This window comes from Astatotilapia calliptera, chromosome 3, assembly GCF_900246225.1.
Source record: "Astatotilapia calliptera chromosome 3, fAstCal1.2, whole genome shotgun sequence".
Lineage (NCBI taxonomy): Eukaryota > Metazoa > Chordata > Actinopteri > Cichliformes > Cichlidae > Astatotilapia > Astatotilapia calliptera.
This window is the reverse complement of record NC_039304.1, coordinates 7105659-7123168: the sequence shown is the minus strand read 5'-3', so window position 1 is coordinate 7123168 and position 17510 is coordinate 7105659. Positions and strand designations below refer to the sequence as shown.

General features: G+C 42.1%; 1 protein-coding gene across 3 annotated transcripts; it reads left to right on the top strand.

The window, feature by feature from the left end:
* The first annotated feature begins 266 nt into the window (after positions 1–266).
* On the top strand, positions 267–17424 carry alox12 (arachidonate 12-lipoxygenase). 3 transcript variants are annotated; one of them, XM_026161334.1, is made up of 15 exons: positions 267–285; positions 6530–6676; positions 6827–7028; positions 8227–8308; positions 8427–8549; positions 8637–8743; positions 9644–9816; positions 9969–10112; positions 10958–11161; positions 11346–11432; positions 11511–11680; positions 12973–13094; positions 14940–15040; positions 15193–15363; positions 15977–17424. In XM_026161334.1, exons 2-15 carry the CDS (start codon positions 6530–6532, stop codon positions 16154–16156), a joined length of 2013 nt encoding a protein of 670 aa, XP_026017119.1. In that variant the 5' UTR covers positions 267–285; the 3' UTR covers positions 16157–17424. The 3 variants fall into 3 exon arrangements, with proteins under 3 accessions (XP_026017119.1, XP_026017108.1, XP_026017113.1); XM_026161323.1 differs by lacking the exon at positions 267–285 and adding an exon at positions 2146–2234; XM_026161328.1 differs by lacking the exon at positions 267–285 and adding an exon at positions 3394–3419.
* The last annotated feature ends 86 nt before the right edge of the window (positions 17425–17510 follow it).

Genomic DNA, 17510 nt, shown 5'->3' with positions numbered 1-17510 from the left:
TAACAGAACTCTACTCAAAGTTGACAACTCAAACAAACTGACCTAACTTAACGAGACAAAGGGGAAACTTAAATAGTGGCTGATCAGCCCACAAAAACAGGAGAAGGGGTAAAACACACAAAACCTAACTAAACCAACCAAACATAATGAACTCCAATCCCCCCCCCCCCACCCCCGGTCCCAAGTTATGGCATGAACCAATTTGTAGTTGTCCTTTAAAGCTCGCTCCGCCCCTTTTCCACCTCTTGGCTCCTTAAACAAGGGACTGGAACAGCTGCAACTAAGGTAACTCAGAAAACAAAAAATTAATCATACATAACAGTGTAAACTAAAATGTGCGCACTTATTTTAGAATGCAGTGTTATGTGGATATGTGAATTAACTCTAAACCAAAACCAGTTATTTATTGTCCTGTCAATAAATTCCTATATTTAAAGAAAGACAAATGTGAATGCAATGTTACTTATAAGCCTCTACACTAACATGTTGGGTATTACCACTGTGTGGCTGTAAGTGCAGCCATCACAGCCCAGCTAGTGAAATTACTGAAAGAGAACGCTGATGATGGACTACTACACAGGAAACCACTAAGATCTCACAAAAAGAAAAAGAAGTACAACTCATCTTCTGTTTGCAACAATAACCACAGAGGTTCCTCAACACTTCTTAGTCAATGTTCTGTGCATATGTAACACAAACGTAAGTCTTAACTGCACATCACTGTGTCAAAGTCAGCGTTATTTTCAAAACCCATATGTACGGATCACATTTAACATTGCAGGAATCCCCCGGCAGCCTACGTCTATTGCAGCATAACTAAGGGAGGATTCAGGGTCACCTGGTCCAGCCCTAACTATATGCTTTAGCAAAAAGGAAAGTTTGAAGCCTAATCTTGAAAGTAGAGATAGTGTCTGTCTCCTGAATCCAAACTGGAAGCTGGTTCCACAGAAGAGGGGCCTGAAAACTGAAGGCTCTGCCTCCCATTCTACTTTTAAATACTCTAGGAACAACAAGTAGGCCTGCAGTGTGAGAGCGAAGTGCTCTAATAGGGTGATATGGTACTACAAGGTCATTAAGATAAGATGGGGCCTGATTATTTAAGACCTTGTATGTGAGGAGCAGGATTTTGAATTCTGGATTTAACAGGAAGCCAATGAAGGGAAGCCAAAACAGGAGAAATCTGCTCTCTCTTTCTAGTCCCTGTCAGGACTCTTGCTGCAGCATTTTGGATCAGCTGAAGGCTTTTCAGTGAGTTTTTTGGACATCCTGATAATAATGAATTACAGTCGTCCAGCCTGGAAGTAATAAATGCATGAACTAGAATATTTCTGATTTTAGAGATGTTGCACAAATGGAAGAAAGCAGTCCTAATATTAGTTTAATATGTGCATTGAAGGACATATCTTGCAAAAATGACTCCTCACAGCTTTACTGGAGGCCAAGGTAATGCCAGCCAGAGTAAGAATCTGCTTAAATACCATATTTCTATGATTTTTGCTGCTCTGTGTTGGTACAGGGCATTGAAGATGATAACAGTGGGTGGATTATATTCTTAAACTTAGTTACAGCGCTTTCAGAAAGACATCTACTGTGATAAAGTCTACTCTCCACCGCTGTGTAATCAATTATTGTAAATGTAAATGTTATCAGGAAATGATCAGACAGGAGAGGGTTTTCAGGAAACACTGTTAAATGTTCAGTTTCTATGCATATGTTAAAAACAAGATCTAGAGTGTGACTAAAGTGGTGGGTGGGTTCTTTTGCATGTTGAGAGAAGCCAATTGAGTCTAATAACAGATTAAATGCCATGTTGAGGCTGTCATTTTTAGCATCTACATGGATGTTAAAATCACCCACAATAATTATTTTATCTGAGCTCAGAACTAAATTAGATATAAAGTCTGAGAAATCAGAAACTGTGTGTAAGGCCCAGGTGGACGATAGATGATAACAAGTAAGACTGGTTTCTGAGTTTCACAGCTGGGGTGGACAAGGATTAGTGTTTCTGAGTCTTTGGTTGATTGATAATTAAATATACTGACCACAGGAGTAGAGAAGTGCTCGTCTCATACAGAAAGGCTGAGAGAGAAAAACGAGTGTAGCGAGAGAGAGAGAGAGAGAGAGAGAGAGAGAGAGAGAGAGAGAGTAAAAGGACGTGTCAGAACAGCCGACAGCCACCGGACACTCCACTCCACCAAAGCGACAGTCCACTGTGAACACGGCGCGCGACTAAGGTGGGTCTTTTTCTGTTGTCTTCTCCAAACTCCGGATTATCACAGCTGACTGTCAGAGCCTCCGCTGCCCAGCCTGTGATAGCGGTGTCGTGCAGACACGCTGCCACTGACAAAAGCAACATTAGAAAACAGCAGAAGCTGTTTTGGGGAACAAATTAGTTTTTCAGCTTTCATATAAACCGCCGCAGTAAATGCTCAACATCACACGCGCCTGTTGTCTCGTTAAATATGTGAAAAATAATATTATTGCTGAAGTACCGGAATGTCGTGACTGAGTCAGTACAGCTGAAATTGTTTCGGTCAAGACAACTTACGCAAGTGTTTTACGCAAGAGTGTGTGCGAGATTGTATTATTTTAACACGCAGCAGCAACGGTAGTTCATTCTGAATCACGCCATACATCGTCTGCATGGGTTATGTAATAGGAAAAGTTACAGAATACAAAGTGCGGCATTCAATACAGAGGACAAAGAAAGCGTTGATTTTTCTGCTTGCACTCTTAGAGAATCTATGAATGTTATCGCCTCACCTCAGCCTGGTCAGGTGGGAGGATGTCCTCGTTTTAAAATCAGACACTCGATCTGTGTGTCAAAACATGTAAGTTGTGTTTTTCATCCAAAACCAAGAGAGTTGTGTTTGTGTTTTTCAAATACAAGATAGTTCAATGCAAGATAAACAGGTCAGGAGTGGTGAAGTATGGCTGTGGTGCTCATGGTCAGAGTCGGGTTTGTATTCAAGTTAATGATGCTAAGATTAATTTACAGAATTTAACCTTTATAGTGACTGTATACTGTTCAGTGTATGAACAGTATTCTGTCTGTACAGGGAATCAACCAAGATTTAATTGTGTATATGCACAGGAAGCAGTAAACCTACACTAATCATACTCTGTTTTCTGTGCAGATGTGGAGGCAAAGTACAAAAGAAACAAAAAGGTTCTCATTTAAAAAACGTTTATGTTGACACAGCAAAGGTTTGGTTAGTTTGCACAAAGATAGCTGATACAAACACTTTGTAGACTTTTACTACTGATTTATCACAGTATACTGCTGTCAGTGTCAGGAGTTGATTATAATGTTAGCAAATATTTCAAAAGCAGAGACGAGCGCAGCGCCTCGGTGTCAGAGATTTGAGGAGCTGGAGCTGGGAGGCGGTGTTACCTGACAGTGACACAGAAAAGCTGCGGTGAGGAAACGCTTGTGTCTGGATTCTAAATGAAGCTGCAGCGTGTTGTTGATTGCATTATCTGTAGATGCATATTGATAGTCAGAGGTGTAACACACACAGTTTGCTTGAAGTTGAGATGTTCAAACTTTTCCTTAAGGAAAAATAAATCACTCATCTCACAAGAGGCTCTTTACCAGTAACGTCTTTTTATTATTGTAGGGTTTGTATGCAGCAACAGACTGAAGTGACTGTTGTTGGGATTTGATAAGATACAAAAAAAAAATTAACTGTGTTGAAATATATACCACCAAAGGAAATGGTTACTTAATGCCTGTGTCTGTGTGCGGGCGTTCAGCTATCTTAATGAGGATCTTAGTGAGGGAATTTGTGAGGACCAGTTTGTGTGTCACAAAGATAGCTGGACAGGAACACACGCGTGCATGTGTGTGTGAAGATGAAATGTGCTACATTTGCACCATTGCGGTTTGAACATTTGGTTAGGGTTAATATTTAAATAATTACAAAACATGTTCACTCAGTTTGAGCTGTAGAGTGCGTGATCTTTTTAAGAGTTTGGTTCCTCTTATATATTAATGCATCATATATCATTGCATGCAAAATCGCCAAAAATACCTGATTTCCTGGAGAAACTTGTGGACTTTGTATAAGATGCAAATGTGATCATATATAACATCCGAGAACACTGCTTATTAAAAAAACCCACACAAATCTACTCCAGGGGCCTGTTCTTCGTACCTCGCTAAGTAAGTTAGCTGGATTAGATTGTTGACGATTTCGCGTGATCTTGGATCGTTCGGTTCCCCGAAGCCCATCCGGGACTTGCTGTCATAGCAACAGAGCCGTAAGCGTAAACCTGCTGGGGAGCAGGTTTACTTTATGTAAACAGGATTAGATCGCGGCCACGCAGGTATGTCCGCGTCATTCATACGAAAGCAACAGCGATATTCCACCACTGTTTCACCATAAATAAATAACATCAATGTAACTAAAGACAATGCAGCACTTGATCCTTTTATTGATTTCACACAGATACATACAGGTCATTCCCTAAAAAAGGGAAATGTACTATTAACATTCTATTACATGTATGTGATTATTACAGATGTAATTCATATTTCAGAGTAGTAATTGTAAATTACTTCATGTAATCAAGATGGGAGACCACGGCTATAAAAGCGAAGGTGGATTTGGGAAGCCTGTCGCAGCCATGTCCTGTCTGTATACGCGAGCCACCCATTGCGGAAGGTGCAAGATTGATAAGGAGAGTCCTCAGAATCCAGCGTATATTGCGGGACAGACAGGATCCTTTAGCTCAGTGTGCTCATAGAGAGATATCGATTTTCCCGTGAGGGTATTATTCACTTAACCAACTTGTTGACGAGGGGGTGCAGGACCACCACCTGTCTTTTGTTGCTCTGCCCTTTTCTTGGTTGCTGTTATAAACAAACAGATTATTTCAGGGTCTCTTTCCAAGAGACGACAAGCAATATAAGTGATAAATATTACCATTCTATAGAATATTCTTATATTTCACTTTTACCTGTTCCCATGTTCTAGTGGGTCCTGTCGTGGCTCTAATGTGACAGAGGATAAAATATAACATATTATAATATAATGTAATATAATATTGGATAATATAGTGTAATATAATAAATCTACCCTACCGCCTACTGGTGTTGGCCAGAGGGGCCGATGGCGCGATATGGCAGCCTGGCTTCTGTCAGTCTGCCCCAGGGCAGCTGTGGCTACAACCGTAGCTGCCTCCACCAGTGTGTGAATGTGAGAGTGACTGAATAGTGGCATTGTAAAGCGCTTTGGGTGCCTTGAAAAGCGCTATATCAACCCACTCCATTATTATTGTTATTATTAAATTACTTACGAGTTTAATTTGTCAGCAACTTTCTGCCAGCCCTCTCTCCTTGCTTTTGCAGCCTTTGCAGTGTTCCCTTGCGTTTTAATTAAACTCTGAAACTCCTGAAATCCCTCACTCAAGAGTTCTTGCTCTGCTGCCGAAAAATACCGAGCCGAGCGCGCTCCGTCGACATTTTCGCCGACCAATCAGAGGGTTGCCGATCACTGTTTCCACTATCGATGCGTAGCCCCTTTTACGACACCCAGTGATGTCACATTACTGCGTCCAGCTGTACTAATCGTCAACAGCAGGTGTGTTCGGGGAACCGGATTAGCGCGCTCACGGTTAGCGCGATGGTTTGGTCTTGGATGTTTCATTTGATCTTGGATGTAGTAAGCGACGTACGAAGCACAGAGCCCAGCTCTACGATTATATCCACAGCTTGGATAAAAACATAGTCAGTCACCATGGTGACTCAATGCTTAGTACTGTTGCCTCTCAGCAAGTGTGAACCCAGGACACTCTTGCAAAAGAGTTTTGGTTTGGGTAATGCTACTTATTGCAAATGGACTGATTCTTGTATAGCGCTTTTCTACTCTCCCAGAGTACTCAAAGCACTCTATACAACACGCCACATTCACCCAGTCCACAAGCACTACCTCTATACTGAGTGCTTTCTAACTACACTCACACACATTCATACTCCAGTGGATGCATCAGAGAGCAACTTGGGGTTAGTATCTTGCCCAAGGATACTTGGCATGCAGACTGGAGGAGCCTGGGATCGAACCTCCAACCTTCCAGCTCTACCTCCTGAGCTACAGCCACCCCACAAATGACACATGCTAATGTTGGGTGATGAGGTCCCAACAGGAGCTGTCACAGAAATGGCAGCTGGGCTAAAGGATAAATACAAATAGCTGAAACATGCATGAAGCTTCTGTTTGTCTGCAGGCAGATTTAAAGCAAAGAATCAGAGACTCAGCTCTGCAGCTCCGACTTTCCAATTGTGACAAGAAAGCCTAAAACTTGAAGAGTCGAAAAAAGGGCTAAAAAACAAAAGCCTTGTGACTTTGAACTTAGACCTTCCTATTGCTACACCCTTCATTTTCCCTCTGAAGCACGGTGCTGTGACATCTTCCACTAACCATGGTGACGTCACTGAGCCAAGACAGCTGCAAGTTTGTTTTTCCTGTGTATTCAGGTGCACGCATGTTGCTAGCTGAACACTTATGTATGACTCATGTCTTCTTAGATGGAAGTCTACACTGTTACAGTAGCAACTGGTACTTCAGAGTATTCAGGCACCAACAACTACATTTATCTGACGCTTGTGGGGGAGAACGGGGAGAGCGAGCGCACTCAACTCGACAACCCTGGACTGGATTTCTGTCGAGGAGCAGTAAGTGTAGTTTGGGTTAGATCAGCTCAGGACATTTTAAGTAGTTTTTAGGACAACTTGACAGAATAACATGAACTAGCTTTTCAGCGTCAGTCTGAGATAGAAAGTACCTCATTTTTTTGTATTTCTCTTCCTCTATTCTTCCATCAGGTTGACCAGTACAAGGTGACGAGTCCTTCACCTTTAGGCTCGGTGCTACTGGTCCGACTAGAGAAACAAAGATACTGGGTGGAAGACAACTGGTTTTGTCAATATGTCACTGTAGAGCCTCCAGATGGAGGTAAAGTGCTGACTTTCCCTTGTTACCGATGGTTTGTAGGCGATGTCAAGATGGAGATACGAGAAGGAACAGGTAGGAAAGAGTCTCATTCCTTCATTGCCTTCAATGCCTACATGTGTAAAAGGCCTGAGGTCATTTTGAGCAAAGATGCAAATTTCCCTTTAAAGCCATGCAGGTTCTATTTTAGTACAAGACTGATTCCTGTGTGGCATTTTATAAACCATGCATCAATCGCCCATTGACACACATGCATACTCCGATGGATGCATCTGAGAGTAACTTGGTTCAGTATGTTGTCCAAGGATAGTTTGGGCTGGAGCAGACAGGAGGAGCTGCAGAACAAACCAGCAGCAGATTAGTAGATGATACCGAACCCTAAGTTGCACCTGATAAATCCATCAGTGTGTGAATGTTAGGTTAAAAGTCCCAGTCAGTTTACCACATTAAGCAGTTGGTGGTGAGATTAAAAGGCTATCTAAGGCTACTCGTCCACCCATGCATGAGCACACTGGGGATGTGTAGCTGTTGCTGTACTACCTTCGAGTCCAGGGGTGTCCAACTCCAGGCCTCGAGGGCCGGTGTCCTGCAGGTTTTAGATCTCACCCTGGGTCAACACACCTGAATCAAATGATTACTTCATTATCAGGCCTCTGGAGAACTTCAAGACATGTTGAGGAGGTCATTTAGCCTTTAAATCAGCTGTGTTGGATCAAGGACACATCTACAACCTGCAGGACACCGGCCCTCGAGGCCTGGAGTCCGACACCTGTGCTCTAAACCCAAGCTAGAACCTGCCCCTATGCTCAGCAAAAACTACAGAGCAGCAGCTGCTGTAATAATGATGACCAGTGATTCAGGTTTTTAGCTGGAGCACATCATCTTTGTTGACAAGTTGCCATCACCGCCTAAGAAATGTGCAGCTGAGACATAAATATAGACACAGTATCAGATAATATAATCAAGATAAGACCACAAGGTGTAAATGAGGCCTGTGTCTTTCATGCAAAAACGGTGAAACACTGGGCTGCTGTGCCTGCTTTCCATTTGCATCATATTTGTTTACAGGTTCCGCTTAGACTTTCGTTATGTAAGTGTCAGACCATACAAGAAGATATATTTCCGGTGTTACATATAAGCAGAACTCCTTCAGTTATCTCATGTGTGACCCTTTTTCTTAGTGCTTGATTTCATCGGTATCGCTGCCCTACTCTATAATGTGATGGTATAACTTCCAAGTGTCTGCTGTTGTACTTCCCTGTCTCTCCTGTAGCAAAGACGCTGACAGGTGACTCTGCACTGCAGCTGCTGGAACACAGGAGAACAGAGCTGCAGGAGCGACAGAAGACTTACAGGTAGGGACTCACATTTATGGTGTATGAAACCCTTTAAACTGTACAAACTACAAGCCACATTTGACCAAATACATTCTGTAACAACACAGATTTGAAGCATTGAATATTTTTGTGTTAGATGGGTAACGTGGGCTCCAGGGATTCCCAGATGTGTTGATGCTGAAACAGAAGCAGACTTACCCCAAGACGCCCGCTTTGACAACGAGAAGCGGAGTGACTTTGAACATTCATTACATTACGCGTAGGTGGTACACACACACTCTATGATTCAACACATTTGTAACAAATTTGATTTTAAAACAACAAACGCCTCATTTCCTCTCCTCAGTTTGCTGGAGTTATCTCTGAAGAAACTGACCATCTGGTTTGGGAAATCCTGGGATGACCTTGAAGATTTCAAACGTATCTTCTGGAAGTTGAAAAGTCCCATAGCGGGTGAGTAAAAAAGCATAGCATAAAACAGCTTTAATAGTAGTTTCATGCAAATTCAAAATGCTACCTAAAAAATGATCTTTTAAAAGTGGTAATCACCACGGTGGCATCAGTAGGCAGCTGGATCAGATCTCCTGAGGGATCACGCTGATGTTCCTTGGCAGCAGATCCAAAAGAGTCTCTCTTGTGTTTAAACAAAAAACAGGAAAGAGAAAAAAATCCAAGTGGACCAATCACACCTTCACAGATAAACCAGCTGACCAATTTGCTTTAACGAGGTGGTTTGTCTGATTGGTTAACAGTTAAGCCACATCTTCTGACCTTTTAATCTGTAGTGGTTCAGTCCAGAATCTATTTGGACCAATTAGCCATTACCGCCTTGTTAAATGTGAAATGGTCAGCTGGTTTATCTGTGAAGGTGTGACTGGTTTCCTGTTGCCCACTTTTATTTAAACACAAACTGTTTGACGTTCCCTTACCTGATGAAGGCCACAAGCCGTCACTTGATAAAGTTGTTCCCTGATACTTAGTGTTGCTGGAGTCTCCACGTCATCAGATCTTTGTCTTCTCCATGCACCTTGGGAGTGGGTGAAGTTGTGCCAGAGAAGTTTGTTGCTATCAACTTTCCCATCGTTACCAGTTCTGCCACTTTCACCTCCCTCTTTAGATTATTGCAGACAGTGAGGGCAGCCTATTTAAAAGCCTTTTCTCCTTGTTCTATTCTGACTTTCTAATTGTTGTAAAATTTGAAGATGGTCCATAAAAGCATGTGGGTAATATTCACTTCAGATCAAGCACATTATCTCTCTCTGAACTTGATCTCTGCGGCGGTACTTTCTGTTCCAAAGGCCTTTGAACAGCGACAGACACCTGATGCTCTGTGTGTCTGTGTGTATACAACAGAGTATTGTATGAAGCACTGGAAGGAGGACTGGTTCTTTGGCTACCAGTGTCTAAATGGTTCCAACCCCAGGATGATCCAGAGGTGCAAAAAGCTGCCGGAGAACCTCCCTGTTACCGCAGATATGGTGCAGCGCTCTATGGCTGGCAGGACCAACTTGAACAAAGAACTGAAGGTTGAGAAAAAGCACTACTTTGGTTTTTACAATAAAATAAAAGGAACGGCACAAATGTAGACGCTGTTATTGTCTCACTGCTGGTGTTTATTTCATGGTCTCTGTTGCATGCTTGCCATCATATCTTAAATTTCCTTTACACTCTTGTCCAGGCAGGAAACATATACTTGTTAGACTATGCCATCATGGATGGGATTCCCAGTAACACAATCAAGGGACACCCTCAGTACATCGCTGCTCCTATCTGTCTCCTGTATCAACACCCAGATGAAGGACTTATACCTATTGCTATACAGGTATGTTGTTTACATGCTTACACAGAAGCACAGGGACAAATTTCATTAACTGGTACTTTATCAGCAGCACAGTGGGGTGATTAGCACTGCTGACCCACCACAAAAAGGTCCTGAGCTTGACTTTGTACTTGACTTCCTGTTATAACTCTCAAGCACCTTACAGCAGATAATGAGTAAGCTCACTAAATTAGCCTATCCCAGCTGTCTTAGGGCGAGAGGCGGGGTACACCCTGACAGGTCTGTGTGATATCAGGCTGTTGTGGTGCTTTGAACATGTATTTTTGGGGGTAAAAAAATAATGTTGGGTCTATTTGTTCTCCCCATGCTTGTGGCCTTGTGATAAAAATAATAAAACACACTATATATAATAATATACAGCAGAGTCTTATTATAAGCTGGGAGCATGCTTGTGCTGTAAGGTGTCTGGTTGTGTAGTAACCAGTGGATATGTACTTTTATATATAATATACTACAACATATATATTTATAACGGCATGTCTAATCTATTTCTTATGTGCCTTTGAGACCTGGGGGTAGAACTGGTTATGACCTGTTTATATTTGGGAGCAGGTAGAAAGTCCTCTCTTCCTCGCCGGCTCCATGTCTGTCATTACGTCACACACCGGTTTGCTCTGTCGCACAAAATCACCGCCAATGATTCAGTTATTTCTAAACGACAGAATCAGGTATTGAAGCAGCGACGGTGAAGCTTCGGTCATGTGACTCTGTTCAGACAAACCAAGCCTTGATACGGTGCTCTGAAGCCATGTGTTGGCTATACAAGCTAAGCGACAGCCCGTTCTACCTCTTGGGCCACAGCTCAATAGTCTCTTTCACCTTCTCAGCTTGAACAGACTCCAGGCCGGGACACGCCCATATTCCTGCCCAGCGATCCCCCTCTGGCCTGGCTGCTGGCTAAGATGTGGGTGCGTCACTCTGAGTTCCAGGTATTCCAGCTCCTGTCTCACCTACTTAGGACTCACCTGGTGGTAGAAGTGTTTTGTGTGGCCACTTTGAGACAGCTGCCTGCTGTACACCCCATTTACAAGGTAAATATTAATATAAGTCGTATTATTCAGCACTTTCACTGTTGGTCATAGTTGTTATCTGATATGAATTGGTTTAAAAGCAAAGAGATGAAGCCTTCATTTGTAATTTCCTTTCTGCAACATAAATCCAGTAGAATCTAAATTTCCAACAATAATCAAAATGTTCTCTTTTTTGCTGATGCAGCTTCTGGCCCCTCATCTACGCTACACTCTAGAGATCAACTGTAGGGGGCGCACTCAGCTCATCTCTGCAAATGGCATCTTCAAACGAGTATGCCACAGCACGCTTGGCTTTAGTATTACTGAGCTCTTCAATATTCAGATCTAATATTCCTGAAATGTTGTGTAGGTTGTGTCTACAGGTGGTGATGGCCTGTTAATTTTGGCCCAGAGGGAGTACAAGGTGTTGACCTACCGCTCCATTCAGCCGCTGTATGATTTCTGTGACAGAGGAGTGTCTCAGCTCCCCAACTATTTCTACAAAGACCACAGTCTGATGCTGTGGGAGGCCATACACAGGTACAATAGCAAGCTTGTGGTGTGCTAGCTTGCTGCAACCACTGGGTGTGATTTATTCGGCGGTGCAGTGGGTAGAACTGGTGGCTTAGAGAGTACGCATGTTGTCCTTGTTCCTGCGTAGTTCTACAAGGTACCGATGATCTTTGGAACCAGCACCTGAGTGCAGGAAGTGTGGATCAACTCTGTGTTTAAAAAGTCCACTCTCTGATCCTATGAGGATTACCCAGGAGGCGGTGCAGAGCTCGGATAGAGCTGATGGCCAGTTCTAACTGCCTCTATTCTCCAGATGTCTGCACTGCTTACTCTGATTCAAAACTGGCCCAGCCTTGCAGGCCTGCGGTGGCAGCTCTAGATCAGTGCTCTTGGATTACGACTGGGTTTAATTCAGTGGTTTGGAAAACTAAGCCCCCAGTCTGTTACTTTAAAAGGCTGGCGTAACCTGTACGAGCTGTTTCTAATCTATTAGTACTCAGCTTTTTACCTTTACTGCTTCACTGGAAAACAGTGGAATTCCTTGGAAGTCCGAATTCTCTTAAATTTATAATCTAACACGGCAAAAATGAGCAGAGAAAAAACCAAATTGTAAGTCCATAGTTCAGGCAGCAGTTGATCCCTCTGGCACCTTTGCTGGATTATCCAACTGGGAATTCTTAGATCCAATCTTCTGAACTGCTTATCTCACAGAAGACAAAGGGAAGAGCCTATCATCTCTTCTGCATAAAACTTACATGACACCAGGTCCTCATCTCTCCCCAACATCACAACAACAGTTTTAACAATGGCTTTATATTGTAAGTATAAGAAAACAGAGAAAACCAAACAATCATATGACCTATGAGGACACAGTTTGGTGACAGTGGGGAAAACTCCCTTTCAACAGGAAGAAACCTCCAGCAGAAGCAAATCAATAATTAAATACAAAGAGGTGTATAAACACGTAACATATACACCTGAGATGAGCTCTGACGTCACAGTGACATCCAATCATAACTGATGACATTTAATCACCTGATGCCTAGCCATGCCTTCTCATCCTGTAAACTTCAACACGATTTGAAACATAGTTTAAACCCTAAAATCACTTCATCACAATGTTGTACTTTCTATGTTGTACTTTAACATGATTTATGAATAATTTCATCACAATGAGTAAACTTTCCTTCATGTTTCATTGATCTAATGCTGTGTGCTGATATTTTTACATGTTTTGAGTATCAGTCTGAAGGTCCATACTATTTATTTTAAACAGTGTATTCTTATAAATAACTAGAAAGTTTTTACCTTTGCTCCAGTTTTGTCTCCAGTATGGTAAACCTGTACTACCAGTCAGACCATGATGTGCAAGAAGACCTGGAGCTTCAGGCCTGGATCAGAGACATCACGGAGGAAGGCTTCACAGAGCTCCCCAACTTTGGTCAGTTATTAATGTAATCACCTGGACATGTATAGTAAGTTATTCATTTATTGATTGCTTAAAATGTCATTAGGTGTGAAGGTAAGTTTTTCTCGAGATACTACGCTCTCACGGCTGGTCTAAAAGATTTATTACATTTTTCATAAAGTGTTAAAATGTTTAAAGACAAAAGTAGATTTAAACAATAAAAAGTTCATCTTAAGTTCTCCAAGGAGCATATGGGAGCAGGATGCAACCCATAACAGCAAAGCTCGGTGGTTAGAGGATCTGAGGGCAGACCACAGCAACCTCTCTGAACAGGATCCAGTAACCACCAGTGGAAGACATCCAAGAAAGTCTCCAGTATGAAGAGCTGGACTGCACCCGCCTACTGGCTGAAGAAGCTGACTGCACTCCATGAGGGCCTGGCAGCACAAATGAACCAGCTGTTGATGAGAGACATCTGGAGTGTCTAACCGAAGGCCTGACAGCCCAGATATATCTACATAGATCTATCTAATCTCGATATCTAATATACATCTATATCATATAGAAATATATTATATATAGATATTATCTTTATTTATATAATATATATAGAGAGATAAAGATAGTATCCATATATGTTATATATAGATAATATGACGATGTGACACAAGACCTGAGAGATGCATCTGGCCCTTCAGTTGATCCATCTACTGCTCTAAACTGGTCTCAGTGGAAGGGACGCCATGCAATACATGTTTGCACATGACAGTAAACCATTGGACCTGTTAGGTGCACAGCTCTGCTAAACCAGACAGACTATCATGAGAAAATGTTGTTACTACTCAGTGACGAAAAATACTTATGAGCTCCTGAAACGAGACCCAGGAAGAGGCTACAGGAAGAAGCTGATAGACTGTCTGAAGCAGTTAGAACAGGACAAAGCTATTGAGCGGACCTCATACCACAGGATGTACCCAGGGGAGTCTACAGCAAGGCTGTATGGTTTACTGACGATACATAAACAGGGTGCACCTTTATGACCGATTGTCTGCACGATCAACTCAGTCAGCTCGAGTTTCTGGCTTCGATCCTCAACCCGCTGGTGGGCAGCTCTGAACACCACATCCAGAACACCCTGGATTGTGTTGAGAAGGTGAGAGATTGCAGCCATTCCCCAGCTCTCTGTGAATGGTATTCATGGACATTGATCAGTGATCTTTGATCAATGGTCATGAGAATCTGCATAATTATGATTAAGGAACTGACCTCCCAGCCCATTGTTCCTTCAGTGGGCTGGTTTCAGTCATTATGCAAATGTCCTGTTTATAAGGTTGAAACCTGCAGTCAGCTGAGACTGAAGGAGTCACCTGGTGATGACGAAACGTTTCTCCCACTGAAGACGTCCAGATGAACAGAATCAACTTTTGGACATTGGACCTGTTCCCCATTCTCCTACCAAAATATAAGTAAATGAGGGGCGTTCAAGACTTCGCACAGCACCATTTGTGTTAACTGTTGTTGACGAGTGTTGATGGCTAACAATCAGTCTGGATCTGGTCTCAAACTCTCTTTCACTTGATCATTTATCTGTAACTATATGCAGTTAAGTTCAAAACATGAATGTACTGCAATGTAGAATTCACAAGTTGGTTTGTTAATTGAATTTAAAAACAAATGACCAGGTGAAATTTAACTGACATATATTTGCACAAGATTATAAAAACAAAGCGATTGCCAGAACGAGGCAGCAATTGTGTCACATCCTTCCTTTCATAGTTTCAGACTACAGACACATCTCCTCCAGTTAGCAGAAGTTCTCGGCAGGATATCCTGTAAGTGTGTATCCTGTGTATCCACTTAATGGTTCATGTGTTCCAGGTTTGCCCAGTAAACTCAGCAGCAGAGAGGAACTCTGCACACTGCTGGCAGTGGCTATCTTCACAAGCACAGCCCAGCATGCTGCAACTAACAACGGACAGGTGCTGAACACACACACAAGACAGTCGACACTGTTACACAAGATGCACTGAGGTGCAGAAACTGACACTGTTGGTTTGTTGGGGCGACTTATTTAAGAAAAGATGATACCACAGGGGTACAGCAAACGTTTCTCTACTCTGATTCCTTTTAGTTTGACTGGTGTGCCTGGGTTCCCAACACCCCCTGCACCATGAGACAACCGCCACCAACAGACAAAGATGCTGTTACCATGGATATGATTATGGCCACGCTTCCCGATGTCAGCCAGTCCTGTGTACAGATGGCCATCACATGGCATCTGGGACGAGCACAGCCAGATGCAGTGAGTCCAAGTTGCTCACCATACTGTGTCCCATACAGTTTATAAGTGATATATACACGTAATATACACGTAATATACACGTAATATACAGCGATAACGGCGATAGATCGGTTAAAAATATGAATATTCAAAAGTTTTACACAGAAATAAAAATGTCAGCAATATTTGTTAAATAACTAATATAAATAGATGCAATAACACTAATGTCACTGTATCTACTGATACGTGTATATCATGGTTACTCAAGCCATCTGTTCTTTGCTAATGGTTTATGTTTATAAACATAATGCAAATATTTGACACTCATATACGTTTTCGTTAACTGCAGGAATTTCAAAGACAACATGTCACCTCAGTTCGTCTTAAATAAAGAAAATGGCATTTCTATTGCATGGGTTGATTTTTTTTTAACCTTGCAGCACCACAGAATATTTATTTTTACTTATTCTTTGGGGATTTTCTTGCCTTTCATTAAGATGGAGGAGACAGCGAGACATGCAGGGAAGCATTAAGTCTTGCAACACGTATAAATGATATTTTGTAATGAAAAATGGAATTGATCCTTTTTCCTCAGCTACTTGCGGTTCACATTGTTTCTGTCTTTTCTGCTCAGATTCCTTTGGGCCGATACACAGAGGACCACTTCACCGAGGCCAAAGCCCTGGAGGTGATCGACAGGTTCAGGATGGAGTTGAAGGAGATCGAGAAACACATTCTGACTGAGAATGAAGGACTGGAGCTGCAGTACCTTTTTCTCCTGCCCAGTCGCATAGAAAACAGCATCACCATATAGAAATACTCCCAGACTGCTGAGTGAATCTTTGCAGTGCAGGGACTCCAGCGACACTCAAAGAAGGGAACAACTTTATTGACTGACCGGCGTGTTTCGGCGTGTGGCCTTCATCAGGGTCATAGTAACACATAGAAGTGTGCTTAAATAAAAGGCAGGAAATTAACCAATCACATCTTCATAGATAAACCAGCTGACATATAACAGGTTGGTATTGGTTAACTGGTTAGGTCACGCACAAGTAAATACTGGACTAGATCATTATCTTAAATCTTAAACTTTGGAAATTTGTCCTTGTGTTATATGAGGTTGTTTTCTGTTCTTTAAATATGAACCAAAAATGAATCAAAACAATAGACGATGCAGGAGATGATCAGGAGGGAAAAACGTTTCTTTACACAGACTATAAAAATATTTTGTAAATGGAGCGGTTCTATTGTAGCACTTTTCTACTCTCCCACAGCAGCCAGTGCTTTATACAGCACACACGTTCAAATGAGCACTTTTTTATGCTTAAGTGCTTTCTATCTAATATTAACTCACTCGTACTCTGATGGATGCATCTTGGGTTCGTATCTTGCCCAAGCATATTTCAAACCACCAACCCTCCGATCAGCCGATGCCTCGCTCCACCTCCAGCCGCAGGATTTCCTGGAAGCTCTTTATTTGCATCTCAACCACTAACAGTTGGAACTGATGTGTCATGTGCAGAGTGGGCGAGCAAGTGAAATTAAGTGTCTGACATGTCAGTTCCCAGCTGCTTGAGATCTGGTGACTGGTCAGATTAGAGATAAACCTGCATGAGTCATGTTTGGAGAGATGAGTCATTGTTTGTGTTCACATTAATTATATAAGTTTATTACTGTGGCACAGATATTTCCTTCTGTAAGATAAGATAAGATAAGATAAGATAAGATAGAACTTTATTAATCCCTCGGGTGGGTTCCTCTGGGAAATTCTGTAGTAGGGTAAGTTAAGTTTACCTCCATTTAATCAATCCTGGGTAATCAGTAAGTAGTACTTTTGACAGAATAACTTCAATGTTTTAACTTTTTTACTTAAAACATATAAATGTATTATGAAGCTTAAAGCAAGACATCCTGATATATCCATGTGCTTACAATGTTGGGAAATAAACAAATGAAGCTACAGCCTTTGTGTGTACTTTGTGGCTTCAGTACAACTGTAAGATTACTGCATGACTCATCAGGTAACAGTAAAGAGTGGGTCACTGTGACGCTCACCACAGGAAGAACACAGTGGATACAGTAAGTCTGCTTACAGCAGACAGCTGGACGTCCTCCAGGGAACCAAAGGTAAACGTAGGATTTAAAAGGCGCTTTCAGACAAACTACGC